We start from the raw sequence: 22,231 nt of genomic DNA on the forward strand, positions 1-22,231 counted from the left end.
CATTTTCATCATCAGTGTATAAATATACCAGTTTGCACTTCATATTCCTCAGTGCAGGATTTAACCCCTGTTGTCAATTTTTGCTTGTTTTCTGGGTGCCAAGTGGTAACTTCTTGTTTTGATTTTGTTTCCTACTTGTGAAATTTCGTATGTTTATGGGCCGCTTGAAATTCCTTTTCTATTAATTGGTATTTCTTACCCTTTGCTCTTTTTTGTTATTTTTGTCATTGGATTTTCTTTATTCATTTGTATGTTAGGGTATTAGCCTTTCACTGGTCATACACATTGCAGATATTCCCTCAATCTGTGTGTCTTTGTAGCCTATCTTTTGTCATATGAGAAATGTAATTGTTTTCCTTTATGGCCTGTGGGTAAACTGCCTTGCATAAAAGTCTCTCATAGCTCAAAGTTATGTAAGTGTTTTGATTCTTTTCTAACATTTCTTTCTTACATTTAGGATTTAATATCTACAATTCATTTTTATATGTGGTATAAGGTTTAACTTTGTATATGTTTATATATGTCCATATCATTGGTCATATATTGTACATAGATACATAGATTTATTTCTAGATTTTCATTTGTGTTTTCTGATACATTTGTTGATTGCTGTGTCATATCAAAATCTTTTAAAGTGGGTTTCTACCTATATGCAGTAGATTTTCTTAAAGAGTACATATTGTTAATTTATTTTATTTTCTCCGCTAGGCAGGAATTTTTAGTATGAATGCTTGTGAAGAAGGCTTTGCTACTGGTGGCAGAGATGGCTGTATTCGCCTGTGGGATTTAACTTTTAAACCGATTACTGTGATTGATCTCAGGGAAACAGACCAGGGATACAAAGGTAATAACAAATGTATCACTACTAGGCAAATTCTAAATGTACCAAGGATTGTCTGTTTCTTTTAGTAAATATAAATGTAGATTTTATGAGTATAAATGAGATTTAAATTTGCCCCTTTCTACTGTATGGGTTTAATTGAACTCCTTTTCTTGAGGAGGAGAGTTTGCCTGAAGATAGTCTAGGTTTACTGTCATGACAAGGATTCTTTTATATGTCTAATGCTTATTATAATGGGATTTACAGAGAGATGGTGCTTGCTTAGGTAACCTTGGATCTTGAAAATATTTATCAGAATGCTATCTATAACTATTTAGCAAACAAACTATTGAAAATGTGTTGAAGGTTTGAGGAAAGTTTTGTTCAGGATGATTTAAATGTATGTAGATGTGTTTTTCCTTGGTCCAGATTTGCCAGCAATTGGGAGATAGTTTCTTCTTTAGAGACTTAAAAAATTGATAAAATAACCTTTCACAATAAAAATAAAAGCCTTATTCACTAGCCTGGTACTTAGGATTGGAAATTGCAGAGGTCTGTGGTTAAGCCTTATTTTAGTCACTTACTAGGTGGGTGACCTTGGGCTACATATTTGATCTCGTCCATAAGTGAGAATAAGCTATCTCCTAGGATTAAATGAGCTAATTTAATATATGTAAAAATGTCTAGAAGAGTGTCTGGCACATAATAATCATCTAGTAAATGTTAACTGTTGTACTGTTTTCATTCATTTTCCGGAGCATTATTCTACCTTAGTTTGCAAAATAATCTGATGCTTTGTCCTCTTTGACCTTTACAAGAACATTGTAGAGTTCACAACATCTTTATGTTGGCCGCATGATACAGATGAGGAAGTAGAGAAACACTAGCTTTCCTAAGGTTATAAAAGGGATTGTGGAACATGTAGGAAAAGTGAAAGTCTCTCTTTTTAATGATTTGGTGAGCAGACGGAAGGAATGAAATATAGATACTTGAAAAGTCAGATTATTATAAGGAGAAAAATAATACAATTACTTTGTAGCTCATGCTAATTAATTTTGAGATGCTGCAGACTGTGATATATGACTTTGGCTGAAGAAGTCGTCAGACTATGACTGAAGTTGGCTCTGAGGAAGAAGAATGAATGTCTTCCTCCAAGATGGATAGAAATTAGGTATATAAAAAGAGAGACCTATCATTACACATAGCAAACAAAATGGATAATAGAAGAAAATTTGTAGATCAGAGACTTGGAGATTTCTTTTATCTTACATTTAAGGGATAAAAGGTACAAAAATTAAATTAATTTAGCAGATTGGCATTATATTATTATAGCACTGATCTTAAATACAATTTACTTTTGACTAGGTCTGTCTGTGAGGAGCGTTTGTTGGCGTGGTGACCACATTCTAGTTGGAACACAGGAGAGTGAAATTTTTGAAATTGTGGTGCATGAGAGGAATAAACCTTTCCTAATTATGCAAGGGCATTGTGAAGGTGAACTTTGGGCACTTGCTGTTCATCCTACAAAACCTTTGGCTGTGACTGGAAGTGATGATCGTTCAGTCAGGTATGCAGATCATAGCATAAAAGCATATGCTGGAATTTGTCCTTAGAAAAATGTAAGAAAACTTAAGATACTTTGATTTAAATGTCAACAGCTTACAGTATGTCAAATGAACATAATTAATAGGTATTTAATAGAATTAACAACTTACAAAATTTCTTTTAATAACATAAGTTGAAGATTGTTCCCTATCAATGTGTACACAGCTATCTCTTTTTAATAGTTATATAATATCCCACTTCATGGATATACTGTAATTTATTCAGCTAAGCCATTTTTTAAATTAAAGTGTAGTTGACATATAGTATTACATTAGTTTCAAATGTATAACATAGTGATTCAACAATTATATGTTTTACAAAATGCTGACCACAATGAGTATAGTTATCGTCTGTCACCACCAAAGTTATTACAATATTGACTATACTCCTTATGCTGTACTTCTCATCTTGTGACTTCGTTTATAACTTAAAGTTTGTAACTCTTAATCTCCTTCCCCTATTTTTCCCGTACCTCCATCCTCCTCCCCTCTGACAACCACATTTGTTCAAAATACAAAAAAACCACTGTATTTTGCATCTGTTTTTTGTTTTGTTTTTTAGATTACATATATAAGAGATCATGTGGTATTTGCCTTTTCCTGACCTAGTTGACTTAGCTTAATATCCTCTAGGTCCATCCATGTTGTTGGAAATGGGAAGATTTCATTCTTTTTTATAGCCAATTAATAGTCCATTTTGTATATATACCATACCTTGTTTATCCATTAATCTATTTTTTTCTTTCTAAGATTTTATTTAAATTCAAGTTAGTTAACATGTAGTATTGGTTTCAGGAGTTGAATTTCATGATTTATCACTTACATGTAACACCCAGAGTTCATTGCAACAGGTGTCCTCCTTTATCCATCAACCATTTAGCCCATCGCCCCACCCCCTCCCACCAGCAACCCTCAGTTTGTTCTCTGTAGTTAAGATGGCTTGTCTCCTTCTCTTTCCCCCCAACTCCCCTATGTTCATGTGTTTTACTTCTTAAATTGTACATATGAGTGAAATTATCTGGTATTTGTCTTTTTCTGACTTATTTCACTTAGCATAATACACTCTAGTTCTATCCACGTCATTCCAAATGGCAAGATTTTATTCTTTTTGATGGCTGAATAATATTCCAGTGTGTGTGTGTCTGTATGTACATTATGTACATACCTCCTTTTTTTTTAGCTGTTCATCAGTCAGTGGACATCTGGGCAGTTCTGTTTTTAACTTTCTGAGGAACCTGTAGAGAACTGTTGTCCAGAGTTGCTGTACCAATTTGAATTCCCACAAACAATGTAAGAAGGTTCCCCTTTTTCTGATCCTTGCCAACATCTGTTTTCTGAGTTGTTAATTTTAAGCCATTCTGACTGGTGTGAGGTGGTTTGTGGTTTGATTTGTATTTCCCTGATGAGTGATGTTGAGCATTTTTTCATGTGTGTTAGTCTTCTGGATGTCTTCTTTGGAAAACTGTTCATGTCTTTTGCCCATTTCTTCACTGGATTATTTTTTTTTGAAGTGTTCAGTTTGATAAGTTCTTTATAGATTTGGGATACTAGTGCTTTACATCCAATATGTCATTTGGTAATATCTTTTCCCCTGTTGTAGGTTGCCTTTTAGTTTTGCTGATTGTTTCCTTTGCTTTGGAGAAACTTTTTATCTTTGAGAAGTCCCAAAAGTTCATTTTTGCTTTTGTTTCCCTTGCCTATGGAGATGTGTCTTATAAGAAGTAGCTATGGCCAAAGTCAAAGAAGTTGGTGCCGGTGTTCTCCTCTAGGATTTTGATGGTTTCCTGTCTCACATTTAGGTCTTTCATCATATTGAGTTTACTTTTGTGAATGGTGTAAAAAAGGGGTTCATTTTCATTCTTCTGCATGTTGCTGTCTAGTTTTCCCAATACCATTTGGGAAGAGACTGGCTTTTTTCCTTTGGATATTCTTTATTGCTTTGTCGAAGATTAGTTGACCATATAGTTGTGGGTCTCTTTCTGTGTTCTCTCTTCTGTTCCATTGATCTGTGTGTCTATTTTTGTACCATTCCATACTATCTTGATTATAGCTTTGTAATACAAATTGAAGTCTGGAATAGTGATACCTCCCACTTTTCTTTTTCAGTGTTGCTGTGGCTATTTGGAGTCTTTTCTGGTTCTGTACAAATTTTAGAATTATTTGTTCTAGCTTTGTGAAGAATGTTATGTTGATAGGGACTCCATTGAATGTGTAAATTACTTTGGGCAGTATAGACATTTTAATAAATGTCTAAAATGTTTTTCCATTTCTTTGTGTCTTCTTCAATTTCTTTCATAAGTGTTCTATAGTTTTAAGAGTACAGATCTACCTCTTTGGTTAAGAATATTCCTAGATATCTTATAGTTTTTGGTACAACTGTAAATGGGATTGAAGGGTGCCTGGGTGGCTCAGTCGGTTAAGTGTTTAACTTCAGCTCAGGTCTGGTCTTTCAGTTTGTGAAAAGTTCAAGCCCCACATTGGACTATATTTTGATGGTATGGAACCTGCATGGGATTCTCTCTCCCATCTCTGTCCTTTCCCCACTTGCACACTTTCTCTCAAATAAAAAATCTTTAAAAAAAAAAATGAATGAGATTGATTCCTTGATTTCTGTTTCTGCTGCTTCGTTACTGGTGTATAGAAATGCAGCAGTTTCTGTACATTGATTTCCTATCCTGCGACTTTGCTGAATTTATGTGTCAGTTCTAGAAATTTTTTGATGGAGTCATATGCATTTTCCATGTAGGGTATGATGGCATCTGTGAAGAGTAGAAGTTTGACTTTTTCTTTGCCAGCTTCATACGTTAATCTGTTGATGAGTACTTAGGTTATTTCTATATCTTGGCTTTTGTAAATAATGGAGCATTGAACATGGGAATAGATGTATCTTTTTGAATTACTGTTTTTGGATTTTTTAAATCAATACCCAGAAGTGCGGTTACTGACTTATATGGTATTAATATTTTTAATTTTGTGAAATTGCTTCCTTAGTGGCTGTACCAACTTACCTTCCCACCAGTAGGACACAAGGGTTTCCTTTTCTCTACATCCCCATTAAGATTTGTTATTTCTTGTCTTTAGACACTGGCCATTCTGACAAGGGTGAGGTGATTATGTTAGTGTGTCTTTCATTTGCATTTCCCTGATGATGAGTGATGTTGAGCATCTTTTCATATGTCTTTTGACCATCTGGATATCTTCTCTGGGAGAATGTCTATCTAGGTCCTCTGTCCAGTTTTAAATTGGATTTCTTTTGGTGTCGAGTTGTATGAATTCTGTATATTTTTAGATATTAACCCCTTATTGGATATATCATTTATAAATATTTCCTGCCATTTAGTAGGTTGCCTTTTTGTTTTATTGATAGTTTCACAATGCAAAAGCTTTTTTGATGTAGTTCCAATTGTTTATTTTTTGGTTTTATTTTTGTTTCCTTTGCCTGAGGAGACAGATCCAGCAAATATTGCTAAGGCTGATGTCTAAGGCCAAATTTACCGCCTATGTTTTCTTTTAGGAGTTTTATGGTTTCAGATTTTCCATTTGGTCTTTAATACATTTTGAGCTAATTTTTGTGTATGGTAGAAAAGTTTTCCAGGGTCAGTAAGTTTATCCAGTCTTCAGTGAAGTCTGGTAAGCATCCTTATGAGCATTAGTTTGAACTCTTCATCATGTAGATGGTTTTCTTCCATTTTGTGTAGTTCTTTTTCTGAGGTTTTGTCTTACTCTTTCATTTTGGAACGTATTCATATTCCTTTGTTTCCTCCTTTTGTCTGACCTGAATTTATTTCTGTGTATTAGGTAGTTCAGCTACATTTCCTGGATTTTCCTGGTCTACATAATGGCCTTATGTAGAAGGTGTCCTGCAGGGCCCAGTAGGGCAATCTCCGCCAGACACCAGAACCAGGCCCAGAGGTGTGCCCTGTGTGAGCCACGTGCACCCTCTTGTGATTGTGCCACATCCGATCTGGGAATGCTGTTTGGGTGGGTGCCTCCCCTCCTCTGCTGCAGGAATAATTTTGGAGGGGTGCTTGTCTGGCCTAGGCTCCCCACCAGGTGTGTCAGGATGGTTGTCACTTTGGGGAGACACCCGTCCTGGCCGAGGCTGCTCACCAGATGTGGTGGAGTAGGAGTCACTTCGTCGGGGCACTTGCAGGAGCAGGTAGGTTGGGTGAGGGGAGTCCACAGGGGAGCCCTGCTGCAGGGCAAGGGGTGCTAGTAAGATAGATTTAGAGTGTCAGGCTGAAGGAGGGCAAGAAGATGGTACTCGCTCGTACTTCCATTCCCAGAGAAAGCTCCTACAGATTCCTGCCCCTCCAGCACACACCCTAAAATTAGTCAGTAAATCTCTTTCAGATATAACCCAGGTGCTTTTCAAGCTGCTTCTTTTGTGGTGGGTCTCTGACCAAGTGATGAAGTGTGCTGGTCCCTTTTTAAGAGCAGAGTCTTAATTCCCAGTGCCATCTGGCTTTCCTGGAGTTAAGTCTTGCTGATTTTCAAGGCTGCTGGAGGTAAGCCCCACTTATTTTCAAAGCCAGATGTTATAGGGGCTCATCTTTCCATTGCACATACCGAGGACCTAGGGTACTTGATATGGGGCTTGATCCCCTTGGTCCTCAGGGTGGATCTGTACCTGAAATATCCTTTCTGCTTGTGGCTTTTTGTGCTGGGGGTGTGGCACCTGACTATGTCTCTGCTCCTTCTACCCTTCCCGTTTTGACTGCTACTTTATGTCTTTAGCTGTCGTTAGTACTGTTAATCTTCAGGTTATCTTCAGAGCAAATTGCATTATATGTAGCTACTGCCTCCATGTGTACATGCTAGGTGGTAAGCTCAGGATCCTCCTATTCTCCCAATTTCCTGGTCCACAGTTTTGTGCTATTGAACATAGTGCTTGCAATGAATGTCCTTTTACCTATGCTATTTGTACATGTGTAAATACGCATATCTCTGTGGAACTTCTTAGTGTGCAAATGATGTATACGTTTTAAACTTTGATGATAATGCCTTACATAGAGGCAATAACCATTTATATACCTGTCAGCAATGTATGGCAGTGCCTGTTTTGCCATACTTATGGCAGCATTGTTTTTATCCCAAAAGGTAAGAAATGATCTCTTGTTATCCTATGAAAACATTCATTTCTCTCATATTATGTTTATGTATGTTTAGAGGACATTTCTTTTTCCTTTTCTTTGACCTTTCCAAGCTCTTTGCCTATTTTCTATGAGTTCATTGGTCTTTCTCTAATTACTTGAAAATATTATCTAATATCTGTCTAAATTTTAAAGAAATTAGGTTGTCTATGATACTGGTTCTCAAAGTATGGTTCTTGGACTAGCAGCATCAATATTCTTTAAAAGAAATGCAAATTCTCATACCTTATCCAGGAGCTAATATCAGAAATTCATCAATTTGTGGTTTAACCTGAGATGCCTTGATGGCTTAGTCAGTTGCAATGCCTGATTCTTTATTTCAGCTCAGGTTATGATCCCAGGATCATGGGATTGAGCCCCGTGTTGGGCTTCATGCTGAGCTTGGAGCCTGCTTAAGACATACTCATTCTCTCCCTCTCCCTCTCCCTCTCCCTCTCCCTCTCCCTCTCCCTCTCCCTCTCCCTCTCTCTGTCTCTCTCTCTCTCTCTCTCTCTCTCTCTCTCTCTCTCCCTTTCCCCTATTTGTTCTCTCTAAAATAAAAAAAAAGAAAAAAATGTGATTTAACCAGTTTTCCAAGTGGATGTGATGTACACTAAATTTTAAGAACTCCTGGTTGATTATATGAGTTTTTTTCCCACCTTGTCATTGTTTTTCCCTCATTTCTACTGTAAATATTTTTATTTGTGTCTCTAAAGGGTAACTTTATTTTTTTAATTTTTTTATGCTTTTTTATTTATTTTTGAGAGACAGAGCCAGCACGAGCAAGGGAGGGTCAGAGAGAGAGAGAGAGGTAGATACAGAATCTGAAGCAGGCTCCAGGCTCAGAGCTAGCTGTCAGCACAGAGCCTGATGCGGGGCTCAAACCCACAAACTGTGAGATCATGACTTGAACCAAAAGTTGGATGCTCAACTGACTGAACCACCCAGGCGCCCCTAAAGGATAACTTTAAATATCACCACAGTACTGCTTTCACATGGCATTCCTTTGAGTTCTTAGAGATAAGCTCCAGTGAAGGTCCAAATATTACAGTTGTCATTATGTCCTTTAAATCTTTTTCTATAGCTTCCTTCCTCCCTCCCTCCCCCTTTTTTATTCTTACGTTCATTTGTTGAAAAAACTTAAGTATTCACCTTCCAGAGTTCCCCACGTCTGGATTTGGCTAACTTGCACATTCGCTGTATTTTAATGCGTTCTCTCTTCCCTTTATTGTATAAACTGATAAATAAATCTAGAGATTTGATGAGATGCAGTTACGAAGTTTAACCAAGAATATTTCCTAGATGGTAATGTGTATCCCTGTTTGATGGTATCTAATATGTAATCTCTTTTTAAAATCATATTGACAGCCATTGATTGTTATTATTTAATTCACTGTTTCTCAACCTTTTTTAAATTACTGTTTTCCTAATGAGAATTTTTAGATATTTTTCCCCCAGATTATACCCCCTTCACATGAAAGTTGAATACCACAAAAAAGTACATCTCTGTTTTTGTACTGTAGCCCATTAGAGAACTACAAATCATTATAATATAAAAATTTTCATTCCTAAAAACTAATTTTTAGCCCCTTGGGAACCTTCTTACACTCTTGGTGGGAATGCAAACTGGTGCAGCCACTCTAGAAAACAGTATGGAGTTTCCTCAAAAAGTTAAAAATAGAACTACCCTATGACCCAGCAAATGTACTATTAGGTACTTTATCCATAGGATACAAAAATACTGATTTGAAGGGACACATGCACCCCCAATGTTTATAGCAGCACTATCAACAATAGGCAAATTATGGAAAGAGCCCAAATGTTCATCTACTGATAGAGAAGATGTGATACACACACACACACACACACACACACACACACACACACGAATATTACTCAGCCATCAAAATGAATGAAATCTTGCCATTTATAATGACGTGGACGGAGCTAGAGTGTTTTGTGCTGAGCAAAACAAGTCTGTTAGAGAAAGACAAATACCATATGATTTCACTCATGTGGAATTTGAGAAACAAAACAGATGAACATAGAGGAAGGAGGAAAAAAGGGAAAGAAGAGAGAAGCAAACCGTAAGACCCAACTATAAAAAACAACCTGAGGGTTGCTGGAGGGGAGGTGGGCAGGGGATGGGCTAAATGGGTGATTGGACACTAAGAAGGGCGCTTGTGAAGAGCACTTGGTGTTATATGTAAAGGAAGAACTACTAAATTCTACCCCTGAAACCAATATTACACTAAATGTTAACTAACTAGAATTTAAATAAAAACTTGAAACAAACAAAAATAATAATTTATAGTTCCTTTGGGGCAGTATTGCACCTGTCGAGAACCCACAGCCTAGATTTTTTTTTAAATTGTTTATTCATTTTTGAGAGACAGAGAGCGTGAGGGAGGGAGGAGCAGAAAAAGAGGGAGACACAGAATCCGAAGCAGACTCCAGGCTCTGAGATGTCAGCACAGAGCCCAACACGGGGCTTGAACCCACAAACCGCGAGATCATGACCTGAGCTGGAGTCGGACGCTTAACCGACTGACCCACCCAGGTCTTTTATTAAGAGTTTCTTATAGTGGTATTTTAACTTCATCACTCATTCATTAGTTAGTTATACTTCCATAAAAAATTTTTTTCTCATCAACTATTTGGTTATCCTGGGTATAATTTGTAAAGGAAAGTGCTTAACTCTTTCCCATTTACTAGTTTAAAACATGGTTCCCTGGAATCCTTTGTATAATCTATTCACATTTCTTATCACTTTTTGTAGGATTGTAGATTATTTCCTTCTTTATTTTTAGCAGTTCTTTATGTTATAGATATTAACTCTGATGTAAGTTGAAAATAATTTTCACCAATTTGTTACTTGCTTTTGTACATTGCTTAGGTGGTTTTTTGCCACACATAAGTTGTTTTGTTTTGTTTTATGAACTGAACAATATTTTCTTTTATGATTTCTGAGTTTTCTATCACAGAGAAATCTGCAAAGTTAAAAAAGTTTTCAGTATATGCTTCTGTACATTAATGACTTTTGTATGTTTAACTCCTAACTTGTGTAAAGTTTACATCAGTATAAGAAATAGAGTATGCAACCTAATCTTTCCAGATAACAGTGTTAATCCATCATGCTTTCTGCTGTCATTGTGCTGCTCAGTTCTCTGTGGATGGGAGATGCCATAGCTTTTTGTCCACCTGGAAATTTAGTGTGGGACTACACTTACCCATATATTTGCCAAGAACTATCTTATAATTCATTTTAGGAGAACTGCTATTACCAGTTGCTGCATATCTGTTGGAAAAAAGGCAGCTTGTCCTTTAAAAGTAATTGCTCAGTCTTTGGTTTCTTTGGTAGGGAAGTTGTTGGGAAGGAACTCTTGCATTGAAAGCAACTAAAAATGTTGGTAAAAATGTAAAATCTTCAAGGAATAGTCAAGATATTAAGGAGCTATTATCCAAATTGTGAAAGAAAATGGGAATTTAGGAGCACAAGCAGGCCATTGCCACTTTGCCTTGAGGGCATTTTTCTTCCTTTGGCTGAACTTGAGCTTTGTTTGTGGCTTTCTCCTAGGGGATGGGGCAGATGTCAAGACCCAGAGCCCATTCAAAAAGAATGAAATCTTGCCATTTTCAAGGACGTGGATAGAACTAGAGTGTATTATGCTAAGTAAAATAAGTCAGAGAAAGAGATACCATATGATTTCACTCATATATGGAATTTAAGAAACAAAACAAATGAACATAGGGGAAGGGAAGGAAAAATAAGATAAAAACAGAGAGGGAGGCAAACCATAGGAAATTCAGAAACACAGAGAATAAAATGAGGGTTGCTGGAGGGGAGGTGGGTAGGGGGAGAGCTAAATGGTGATGGGGATTAGGGATTAGGCACTGGGTGGGATGAGCACTGGGTGTCGTAAGTAAGGGATGAATCACTAGGTTCTGCTCCTGAAACCAGTACTGCTCTGTATGTTAACTAACTTGAATTTAAGTAAATACATTTAAGAAAAGAAAAAGAAAAAACACCTCAAGGCACACCCATGGAGCGTAGGCCAGCACACTTTGCTAAAATAACTCTGAAAAGAATATCCTCTGCAAATCTGTGTGGAAATAGAGATCGTTTCAAGTTTTGATAGCCCAGAAAGAGTGGTATAAGGCTGCTTGATAATGTTATTCAAACAGCATTAGTTATTGTCCAAATTACTTTCTCATGGTGTAAGTTTTACATATAATTGCTGCTTTTCTGTTGTAACTTTAGATTGAATTCATTAAGAAACATTATCAGATCTTCAGTGAAAGCTAATTTTCAAACCTGTTCAGTTTTTATAATAGTAATTGAGGGCAGTTCTGGTTGTGAAAAATTTCATTCCTGATTCTGAGATCAAAATAGCATAATAATACTTCACCACCGTTAATTAAGCCATTAACTGCTGTGTGGTACAGCAAGTCAGGATTTTGAGCTTCTGTACCTGACAAAACTTCAAGACTGTTGGTTCAAAAACACGATTCAGCTTTTTGTTTGTTTGCAAAATACTTGCTAAAGAATAATACAGTGAGGGGCACCTAGGTGGCCCTCCGTGCCCGGTGGGGCATCTGACTCTTGGTTTTGGCTCGGTGGTGATCTTACAACGTGGCATCAAGCCTCTCCTCCAGCTCCGCACTCAGCACAGAACCTGCTTGGGATTCATTCTCTCTCTCTCAAAATAAATAAATACACTTAAATAAAACAATGAATAATCATAGGCTTTTTAAACAAAACCTTACATTTTTATAGGCTTTGTAAGTTTGCCACGGCTGTTTCTTAACATCCATGTTTTTCAGCTCCATCTAATATCACCTTGTATTGGTTTAGTTCTTGAAAACATTCTAGCCTTTAGTTGTTCCACACCACTAGCCACAGAAACTAATGTCTCATCGCTTCACACTTGGGATTGACTCTTCAAATAAACAACTAGTGATGTTACCATCTGTTGACTCATCAGAATTCAGGGAAACCATTCAACATTATTTGTCATGTTTTTAAATTAACTGTTGGTAGTTTTGCCAACACCCTCAACTCTTTGAGACCTAAAAGCTAATAATCTTAAATTTATTTTCTCTGGAAATATTTCTTTAGCCACTGCAATTTAAAATGATAGAGTTGATCCATTACCAAGAAGCAGCTTTCCTTGTTTGGGTAACAAATAAGCCACTCAGAAACTTACTTTTGTTGACATCTCATTTCAGTTTTTAAATTCCAATTTTTCTAATCATTGCTTTCCTGTGAGTCAGAGATATTGTGATGAGTGCTTGGTGCAGTATAACGTTAATCTGTATTTGTATTTTTTAGAGCAGCTGTAGTGTCATTACATCATACAGTGCTGTACCACCTAAATACCGGGCCTTAAAAATGCGACCTTTGAAGTTCACTTTTCTCTTTTTCTTCATGTTTTGACACAGTGGGTATATGTGATTAATGTACCTAGCACTTGAAATTCTTTCAGCTTGTACCTCTGTCACTGCAATTTGTAGTGTATGGAAGGAGCAGTGCAGAGTGATGTGAGCGTCACATACCATCTGCCCTTCCTTTTGCAATAACCCCACTCCTCTGCAGAAAGCAGCCGTGTAAACAAAAAGCATGGCCGTGTTTCCATGAAACTTGATTTACAGACACTGAAATTTGAATTTCCCAGAATTCTCTCTTTTCTCAAAATGTTGTCATTTTTTTATTTTTCCCAACCACTTAAAAATGTAAAAACCATTCTTATCTTTCCAGACTGTACAAAAACAGGCAGTGGTCCCAGTTTGGCCCACAGGCTGTGGTTTGCTTATCCGTGGGGTAGAGCATAAAGTCTTTGGTAGATATATTTATTGTTGACATATTGGAAGTTTTCCTTTGGAATTAGGAAGAAGACAGTGATGTCCACTTTCACCATTATATTTGTCACCATTCAGCTATAGACTAGAAATCTTTGTCAACCTTTGTAAGGCTAAATATATATGTATAATATATTTATATGAAGATACTTGAAATGGAAGAAACAACTGTCGTTTGCTGATGTTATGATTATATATGTATAAAATCAAAGAGAAAATATAGGGAAATTATTGGAATTAAAAAGATAGTTTAACAAATTTCCTAGCTATAAAAACAATATACAAAATCATTTTTCCTATAAAATATCAACAAATAGAATGTTTAAAAAAACACTGCTATAAAAACATTTTAAAAATTTAGTATGGCTGATCTTTTCCTAACCTCTTGGGGTAGATGTCTGTTCATTAAGTTGTAGCATTTGTTTTTATAATATCTATATTTGAAGTTCCTCCTAAGTACTATTTCAGCTGATTCTCACAACCTTTTTTTTTTTTTTTACTTTTTAACATTTATTCATTTTTGAGAGATGGAGCGTGAGCGGGGGAGGGAGCAGAGAGAGAGGGAGACACAGAATCTGAAGCAGGCTCCAGGCTCTGAGCTGTCAGCACAGAGCCCGTTGCGTGGCTCGAACTCACTGACCATGAGATCACGACCTGAGCCGAGGTTGGACGCTTAACCACCTGAGCCACCCAAGTGCTCCTCACAATTTTTGATATGAAACATTTTATTATAACTTCAAAATATTAATTGATTTTAATTAGTATTTTTTTCTTTGTCCTTTAGGTTATTTAGAAGTATAATTCTTAATTTTCAAACTATGGGCATTTCCTATTTATCTGTTATAGAGTGCTAATATTAGAGTCTGGAACAGACTCTGAATTTGCATAGTCTTAAATATTACTCTTAAATTTAAAGACTACACACACACACACACACACACACACACACACACACTCACACCCCATATACCACTATACCATATGTACATGCACATGCACCCTATATATATATACATGCCATATATATGATATATGACATATATATGATATATATATACACACATACACATCCCCTTTGATCAGGTTAGAAATCTTCTACATAAAATGAATAAATGGAAAAAATTGGTGTCATTACACTGGGATTCTTTTAAAATATGAATAGTATTTTCATAGATAAGAACTCCATCCCACAAATTGTTAAAAATTTAGATTTATATTACTTCCCGAAAATGAGATGATTATTTTAATCAAAATCATCTCATAGAGTTCATTATTTTTTAAGTATACAGTAGTTAATTATTTTTTTAATTAAATGTTACAGGATATGGAGCCTAGTAGATCATGCACTAATAGCAAGGTGCAACATGGAAGAACCAATTCGGTGTGCAGCTGTCAATGTAGATGGGATCCATCTTGCCCTTGGAATGAAGGATGGCTCGTTCACTGTGCTTAGAGTAAGGTATGGTATTGGAGCAGAAATAAAAACAGTAAATTTTCTATTAAGTGAGAATATGTAATACTCATTGTTTTTACCAATTTCCTTCCCCCCCCTCACTTCTTATTAATATATATATACACATACACGTGTATTTATATCAGATATTGGTTTATTGAGTATTAAGTATATTAATAAAAATGGCTTTGTCAGAAAGCGGTTAACTCAAAAACCTTGGTTTTAGGGGTTAAGAATGTTTAGTGAATTAATGGCTAAAATTTTGAGCTACAAATTTGGGTTTGGACTTCCATTCCTTAGTAGTATTGATTTTCAGTAATGATCCTCTGCCACTGGTGGGTGGGGGATGGTGGCCTCGGGGCAGTTAAAAATCGGTGAAGGTTTTTTGTTATTTGCAGCTTTACTTTTTGGGGGAAAAAAGGCCTACATGTTTGTTTGCATCACTAGAAAAGTTAGAAGAATTTGTTAAAGCAGTTAACATGTTGTATTGATTTGTAGTTGTGTATTCAATTGAATTCTATATAGCTGTATATAGAATCCTGTACAGCTACTTTGCTATAGATTTCTGTGTGTCGACTAGCATACATACATATGAAATCCTTCTTCTTAGCTTAGTGAATGGTAGGACTACCTTTTCAGTTGCCCAGTCTAGAAACTATTAATTCATTTCTCTCTTTTGCCTCCCTTGTCTAGTTAATCACAGAGGTCTGGAGAATCTCCCTCCTGAGTCATTTTCAAATTAATCTGCTCCCTCCCATTCTCACCATTGACTCTTGAATGGGCTGCTGCAGTCTCCTAGTAGAGTGTCAGCAGATCTCCTTACCTCCTGTTTTGCTTCCCTCAGGACTTTTTTTTCTTATTCACTTTTCAGTTCACTCTTTTTTTCCTTTAATTTTTTTTTAATGTTTATTTTTGAGACAGAGCGAGCAGGGGAGGAGCAGAGAGAGAAGGATACACAGAATCCAAAGCAGGCTCCAGGCTCCTAGCTGTCAGCACAGAGCCTGACATGGGGCTCGAACTCAAACTGTGAGATCATGACCTGAGCAGAAATCGGACTCTTAACCAACTGAGCCACCCAGGCGCCCCTCAGTTTACCCTTTTAAAACACATTTGTTTGCAGCCCTCTTCTTTCTAAAATATGATAAAAACTTCGCACTGTCCTTTAGGTGAAGTTCATAATCCTTAACATAGCCAGCAGTGCCCATCTCCAGCCTGTTTCTTTCTGCCTCAGTCTATTTCGACTGTATAAAACACCTTTCACCTCTTCAGATACCTCGTGTTGTACCTCTCAGTTTCTATAGATGCTGACTCTTTTTTTCTGGGATAGATTTTTACAGTGAGATATAGTGAGATTTTTCTCTTGTACTACTTTTAAAATTGTAATATATGTAATATATAATTTACCAGTTAAACCATCTTTCAAAATTCAGTTAAATTAAGTACGTTTACATTGTTTCGCAACCAAGAATTTAAGATGCTTGTAAAATCTCTAAGAGTTCCTTTTGTTTAGCTTGTATGCATTAAAAATAGTGATTATTTTTGTTAATTTTACATTTACTTACCCTTTCAATTATTATACACAAGTAACTTGGTGAAAAAGTTCTTCTAATAAGTCAGTGTTTAAGTAACTGATTCCAACATTGCTGACAGGATCCCTGGAGTGGTGATTATGACTGCTGCATGCCTTTGTAGTTTAACCACAAAATTTTAACTCAATATTCTTAATCCTAAATTTACCTGGCCACTGTTTCTTCTTGGTTTGTGATATATATTCTCCATATCATAAAGCAGAATTCATAAGTGTAGCAGTACTAAAGTACCCTCACTGGAGTAGTTACGATTGGAGGAACATTGAATGGATTCGAATCTAACACGATGATGATGATGATGATGATGATGATGATGATGATGATGATGATGATTTTAGTAGGCTCCATGCCCAGCATTGAGCCCAGTGTCAGGCTGAACTCATGACCCTGAGATCCAAACCTGAGCTGAGGTCAAGAGTTGGATGCTTAACCACCGGAACCATCCAGGTGCTCCCTAACACACTGATTCATTTTTATTTTTTAAAAAAATTTTATTAGAGAATGAGCACGTGCATGAGAGTGTGGGCATAAATGGGGGAGAGGGGCAGAGCAGGGAGGAGAGAGAATCTTAAGTAGGCTCTATGCAGAGCACGGAGCCCCACACAGGGCTTGATCCCACAATCCTGGGATCATGCCTGAGCCACCCAGGCAGCCCCCACACTGATTCTTAAATTGGGGTACAGGGTGATGTGCCAATATAAAGTTACATAACTTCTAGAGCATCTCTCTTCCTTGTGATAAAAAATGTTACCAATTTTATATTAAAAGAAACTAATGTCATGGAATTAAATGAAAAAAATGCAAATATCTTAAAAATTGGAAGATATATACATGTAAAACTTTGACTTATGGGGGGTTGCATGGTGTGATCACAGCAAACTCATCAGAGGTACTCATTTATTCTCAGGAGGAGTTAGGAAGACTTTAGTAAAAGAGCTTGATAAGCATAGTTAATAAATCTCCTGGGGGATAGAATAAGGTTTCCGACAGGGTGTAGAATAGGTTTTGGCTGTAAAAACATTGTCGTTTTAGATTCTACAAGTGACTAGCCTTTTGTCTCTTTGTGACAGTGTCACTACCACATTATGTCAACTTTAAAATTTAGGATAGGGGTTGCCTGTATGGCTCTGTCAGTTAAGCATACACTCTGGATGTCAGCTCATGGTTCATGGGACCGAGTCCCTAGTTGGGCTCTGTGCTGACAGCACCAAGCCTCCTTGGGATTCTCTCTCTCTTTCTCTCTCTGTGCCCCTCCCCTGCTCATGCTGGCACATTCTCTTTCTCACAAAATAAATAAACTTGAAAAAAGAAAAAAGAAAAAGAAAAGCTCTTGCTAACAGTACCCTATCACTAAGGCCAGGAAACATTTTCAGTCTTCATCTAGGTTGATTCTCAGCTGTATTTGGCCCCCTTAACCATCTGCTCCTTTTCAGAACATCTTCTTCCCAGACTTTGGATGTTAATTCTCTTTTCAGCCTACTTCTCCTGCTTCCATTTTCTTTATAAGTTAATTATCTTCTTCCTAGTGGTAGGTATTGAGGACCTCAAAGCTCACACCTAGGCTTGTTCTCACTGTGTTTTCTCCCTTAGATAATCGTGTCCTGCCTCCAGTTTCAGTTACCTGATGGTTCCCAATACATAGTTCTCACCCTGATTTCTTCTCTGAACTCCAGCTGTATCTTTCCAGTTGTTTATTTAACATCACTTGGATGTCTCAAAGGCATCTACAATACAGCATGTCCCAAACTACAACTCAGTTATAAGGCATCATTAAAAAATGGTTTAATTTTACTGGTTGATGGTCTGTAACTGGGGAGAATTTGTAGTGTATTAAAAAATGTCAAAGAGATTAAAATAAAATGACTAGTAGTGACTATATAAAGATATACATTCAGATGTCTTACTGAAATAATACAAATCAATTCCTCTTTTCTTTATTTCCCTAATGTGATTTTACACATTTGTCTTATTGCAAAAATTTATTTGAAAATCAGTGTTTGTAATTAAGCATTTTTCATAAATTCAGTATGTCCAAGGAACTTGATCATAAAAATCTATGCTTTTATTTCCTTATTGTAAGAATCTTTAAACTTAAACTTTAATTGAATCTTTAAATCTTAAACTAATTAAGGAACTAAAATTCAGCATATATGAAGACATATTTGGTCCATATATTTCGTCCAACAAAATCATTATTCCTGAATTAATATTTATCTCATATTTGTTTTATAATTTGTAAATACTTGATACAGCCTCATAGTCATTTTAGACACATTGGCAACTGAACTAATTCTCAAATGACTTGTTTTCATATGGTCTAATTATTTTTTCTTTGCAGAGATATGACCGAAGTTGTACATATTAAAGACAGGAAGGAGGCAATTCATGAGTTAAAATATTCCCCAGATGGAACTTACCTGGCTGTTGGATGCAATGATGGCTCAGTTGATATCTATGGCGTTGCTCAGCGTTACAAGAAGTGTGGGGAATGTGTTGGATCACTTAGTTTCATCACTCATCTTGACTGGTCCTCAGACAGTAGATATTTACAGACAAATGATGGAAATGGTAAAAGACTTTTTTATAGGATGCCAGGTAAAAGTTTCTAAGTTTCTAATAAATTAATAATATTACTTATATATTTTTAGTTCCTGTAAAGTATTTACGAGAAGTAGAGTGTAAAATATATTTGATTACAGGAAATTAAAGAAGATCTGAGCTCCTGCTTCAGGCATTATGATCTTTTCTGTAAGGCTGCCTTATTGAAATCCTTTTGGTTCTTCATTAAAACTTCTTTGCTTAGAGATCTAAGACAGACCTACTTTATGTCGAATCCATGCAATGTGAGGAGTCTTTGGTAAAGTTTTACTGTGTGTTAGAAAGTGCCATTTTTATGGGTGGAACTAATTAACTAAATATAATTGCTAACAATGTCTGACCATAAATTGTTTGGGTTTTTTTGCAATTATCCATTTTATACCTAACAAACTAAATTTGAGAAACAGAGTGTCCATCAAAGATTTTTAAAAGAATTAAAGCAACTATCAAAATATTACCTCTCAGTATTTCATTTAGTAGAAACTTAATGAATTAGTCACTGTTTCCCAACAACTTACTTAATAAGATTAATTGCATAATTAAATTAATGCATCTCCCCAAGTTTTTTATTATTATTATTATTATTATTATTATTACCTATGTGTATGTAATGAAAAGTGACTGAATCCTAAAGTCCTGATCCCTATTGTAAATGTAATACTCCCTGGCCATTCTTCCTTCTTGGTCCTTTTCAGTTTTCATTTTATCTCATGTATATTTTTAGGTTTCTTACTAACTGATTTGCCACTTTCTTAGAGCTTTTACTTGTTCTTCTAACTTACCATGTTGTGACTAATCTAGCATGATTTTAGTAGGGTTCATGTTTATTCTCCACTTGAGCGAACCTGCTAAGCAATTCAGAATCAGATCTCTGTGTCTCTAATTTGGGTAATGGCTTTTTAAATAGTTTCCTTGCATTTAATGTTCTTCTCTCCTTATCATATTCGCCTGTCTATTCATAATACTATCCTTTAAGTGGGAAGACATTTAAATTTTGGAGTTTACCATGTTATCTGTACAATTTATGCTTGAGAAAAAATGAAGTAACTTTTTAAATTAAGACTGTGATTTATTTTTAGGAGGAAAAGAAGTGACAAACAAAGAAGAAATAAAAGGTGTTCATTGGGCTTCATGGACATGTGTTTCAGGCCTTGAAGTAAATGGAATTTGGCCCAAGTATTCAGATATCAATGATATAAATTCAGTAGATGGAAATTATATTGGCCAAGTTTTAGTTACAGCTGATGACTATGGAATTATAAAATTATTCCGATATCCTTGTTTAAGAAAAGGTATCTTTTCTTTCAAAATACTGTTTAGTAGCCTATTTGTTATAAAAGACTTAGGGGCACCTGGGTGGTTCAATCAGTTAAGCATCTGACTCTCAGTTTGGTTCAGGTCATGATCTCATAGTCTTGTGAGTTCGAGCTTTGTGTCAGACTCTGTGTTGACAGTGAGGAGCCTGCTTGGGATTCTCTCCCTCCCTCCCTCTCTGCCCTTCCCCTGCTCACACTGTGTCTGTCTGTCTGTCTGTCTCTCTCTCTCAAAATAAATAAATTAAACAATTTTTTTAAATAAGACTTTTAAGTTCTAGAAAATTCATCTTGAGCTAAAGAGTTTATATTTTTAGTGTGTACTAATTGGTGAAAGGTTGTATGAAAAGGAACAAAATTAGCTACATTTATTTTGCTAATTAAAAAAAATCATTGTTAGTCATTTTGAACATGAAATTTTTATTAGAAAATTATTTTTGAATTCACAAATTATAAATTACCAAATTCTTCCTTTTTAAGTAATAATTTTCTCACCACTTCCAGAATTATTTGATGGAGTCAGACTATACAATGATAGTTACACTTTTCTAATGACTAATTATCTTTAATCATTTAACTTGTTAAACATGTATCTTTTAGAAGACATTTTTTCTAATACCTTTTTCTCAAGAATTTCTCAGGTCATAGTTTGGAACCTGTTGGTTTCTTGGTCGGTTTTCATGTATGGGTGTGTTTTTGTTTAAATCCTTAACAAATATTGTTTGGACATTTATATGCTTTGTGTAACAGGGTATGATAAATAAGGGGTCTTATTTATTTTGTACACATTTTATGTATCACCTTTTTTTTAATTGGATCTCTTTTAAATGATGATATTAAGCATTCTGTTCATAAACTTTGGGATAATTGAAACGCTGTATTACTGTATGGAACAAAGCATGGGATAAATAAATATTTGAGTTAGCTTATAACAAGTTCTTAAGTACTAAAATAACTATATGAATAGACAATGAGTATCAGGAAATTAGTTTCCTGGAAACCAAAAATAAAATAAAGCAGGACACAAAATAATTTTAATCATAGCTATTTTAAGCCATTACATATTTTACTATTCAGGGAAATCAAAGTTTTTTTCTGAGATTTAATTTTCAAAGAATTCTCTCCTATAGTATGGTGCTTTATAGGTGCTGTGAGTATATTACTAGAGCATTAACATCTGTAGCAAATGTAGTAATTATTTTTACCTGTAAATATTTTACCTCACTGGTAAAAGCTTTTAGATCCATGTTAAAATGCAGTTCAGTAAAAGGTGAACAGCTGAAGTAGTTGTGTTTCAATAGGTAGTTCAGATATGTCATTTACAGAGAAATGGGAGAAGATATTTGCAATTACCATATTGGATAAAGAGTTAGTATCCAAAATCTCTAAAGAACTTATGAAACTCAATGCCCCAAAAATAAATACTCCAGTTAAGAAGTAAGCAGAAGACATGAACAGACATTTTTCCAAAGAAGACATCCAGATGGCTAACTGACACATGAAAAAATGGTCAGCTTCACTCATTATCAAGGAAATACAAATCAAAGCACAATGAGCTTTGACCTCACACCAGTCAGAATGGCTAAAATTAACAACTCAGTCAACAACAGGTTGGTGAGAAGCATGGGAATGCAAACTCGTGTAGCCACTCTGGAAAACTATATGGAGGTTCCTCAAAAAGTTAAAAACAGAACGACCCCATGACCCAGCAATTGTACTACTATTAAATTATTTATCCAAAGGATACAAAAATACAGATTCAAAGGGGCACATGCACCCCAATGTATATAGCAGCACTTTCAGCAATAGCCAACCTATGGAAAGAGCCCAAATGTCCATCGACTGATAAATGGATAAAGATGT

At 35.8% G+C, this 22,231-nt stretch overlaps 1 protein-coding gene across 2 annotated transcripts in view; it reads left to right on the forward strand.

Moving 5' to 3' along the window:
- Nucleotides 1-22,231, forward strand: part of EML5 (EMAP like 5) — a 157,841-nt gene that overhangs the window by 43,374 nt on the left and 92,236 nt on the right. For both annotated transcript variants that reach the window (XM_029951761.1, XM_029951762.1), the window contains exons 6-10: nt 709-844; nt 2,186-2,387; nt 14,737-14,874; nt 18,796-19,052; nt 20,135-20,347. In XM_029951761.1, the coding sequence (XP_029807621.1) occupies nt 709-844; nt 2,186-2,387; nt 14,737-14,874; nt 18,796-19,052; nt 20,135-20,347 (946 nt within the window). The remainder of the gene's footprint in view (nt 1-708; nt 845-2,185; nt 2,388-14,736; nt 14,875-18,795; nt 19,053-20,134; nt 20,348-22,231) is intronic.

The sequence above is a fragment of the Suricata suricatta genome, chromosome 9 (genome assembly GCF_006229205.1).
Source record: "Suricata suricatta isolate VVHF042 chromosome 9, meerkat_22Aug2017_6uvM2_HiC, whole genome shotgun sequence".
Classification (NCBI taxonomy): Eukaryota; Metazoa; Chordata; class Mammalia; order Carnivora; family Herpestidae; genus Suricata; species Suricata suricatta.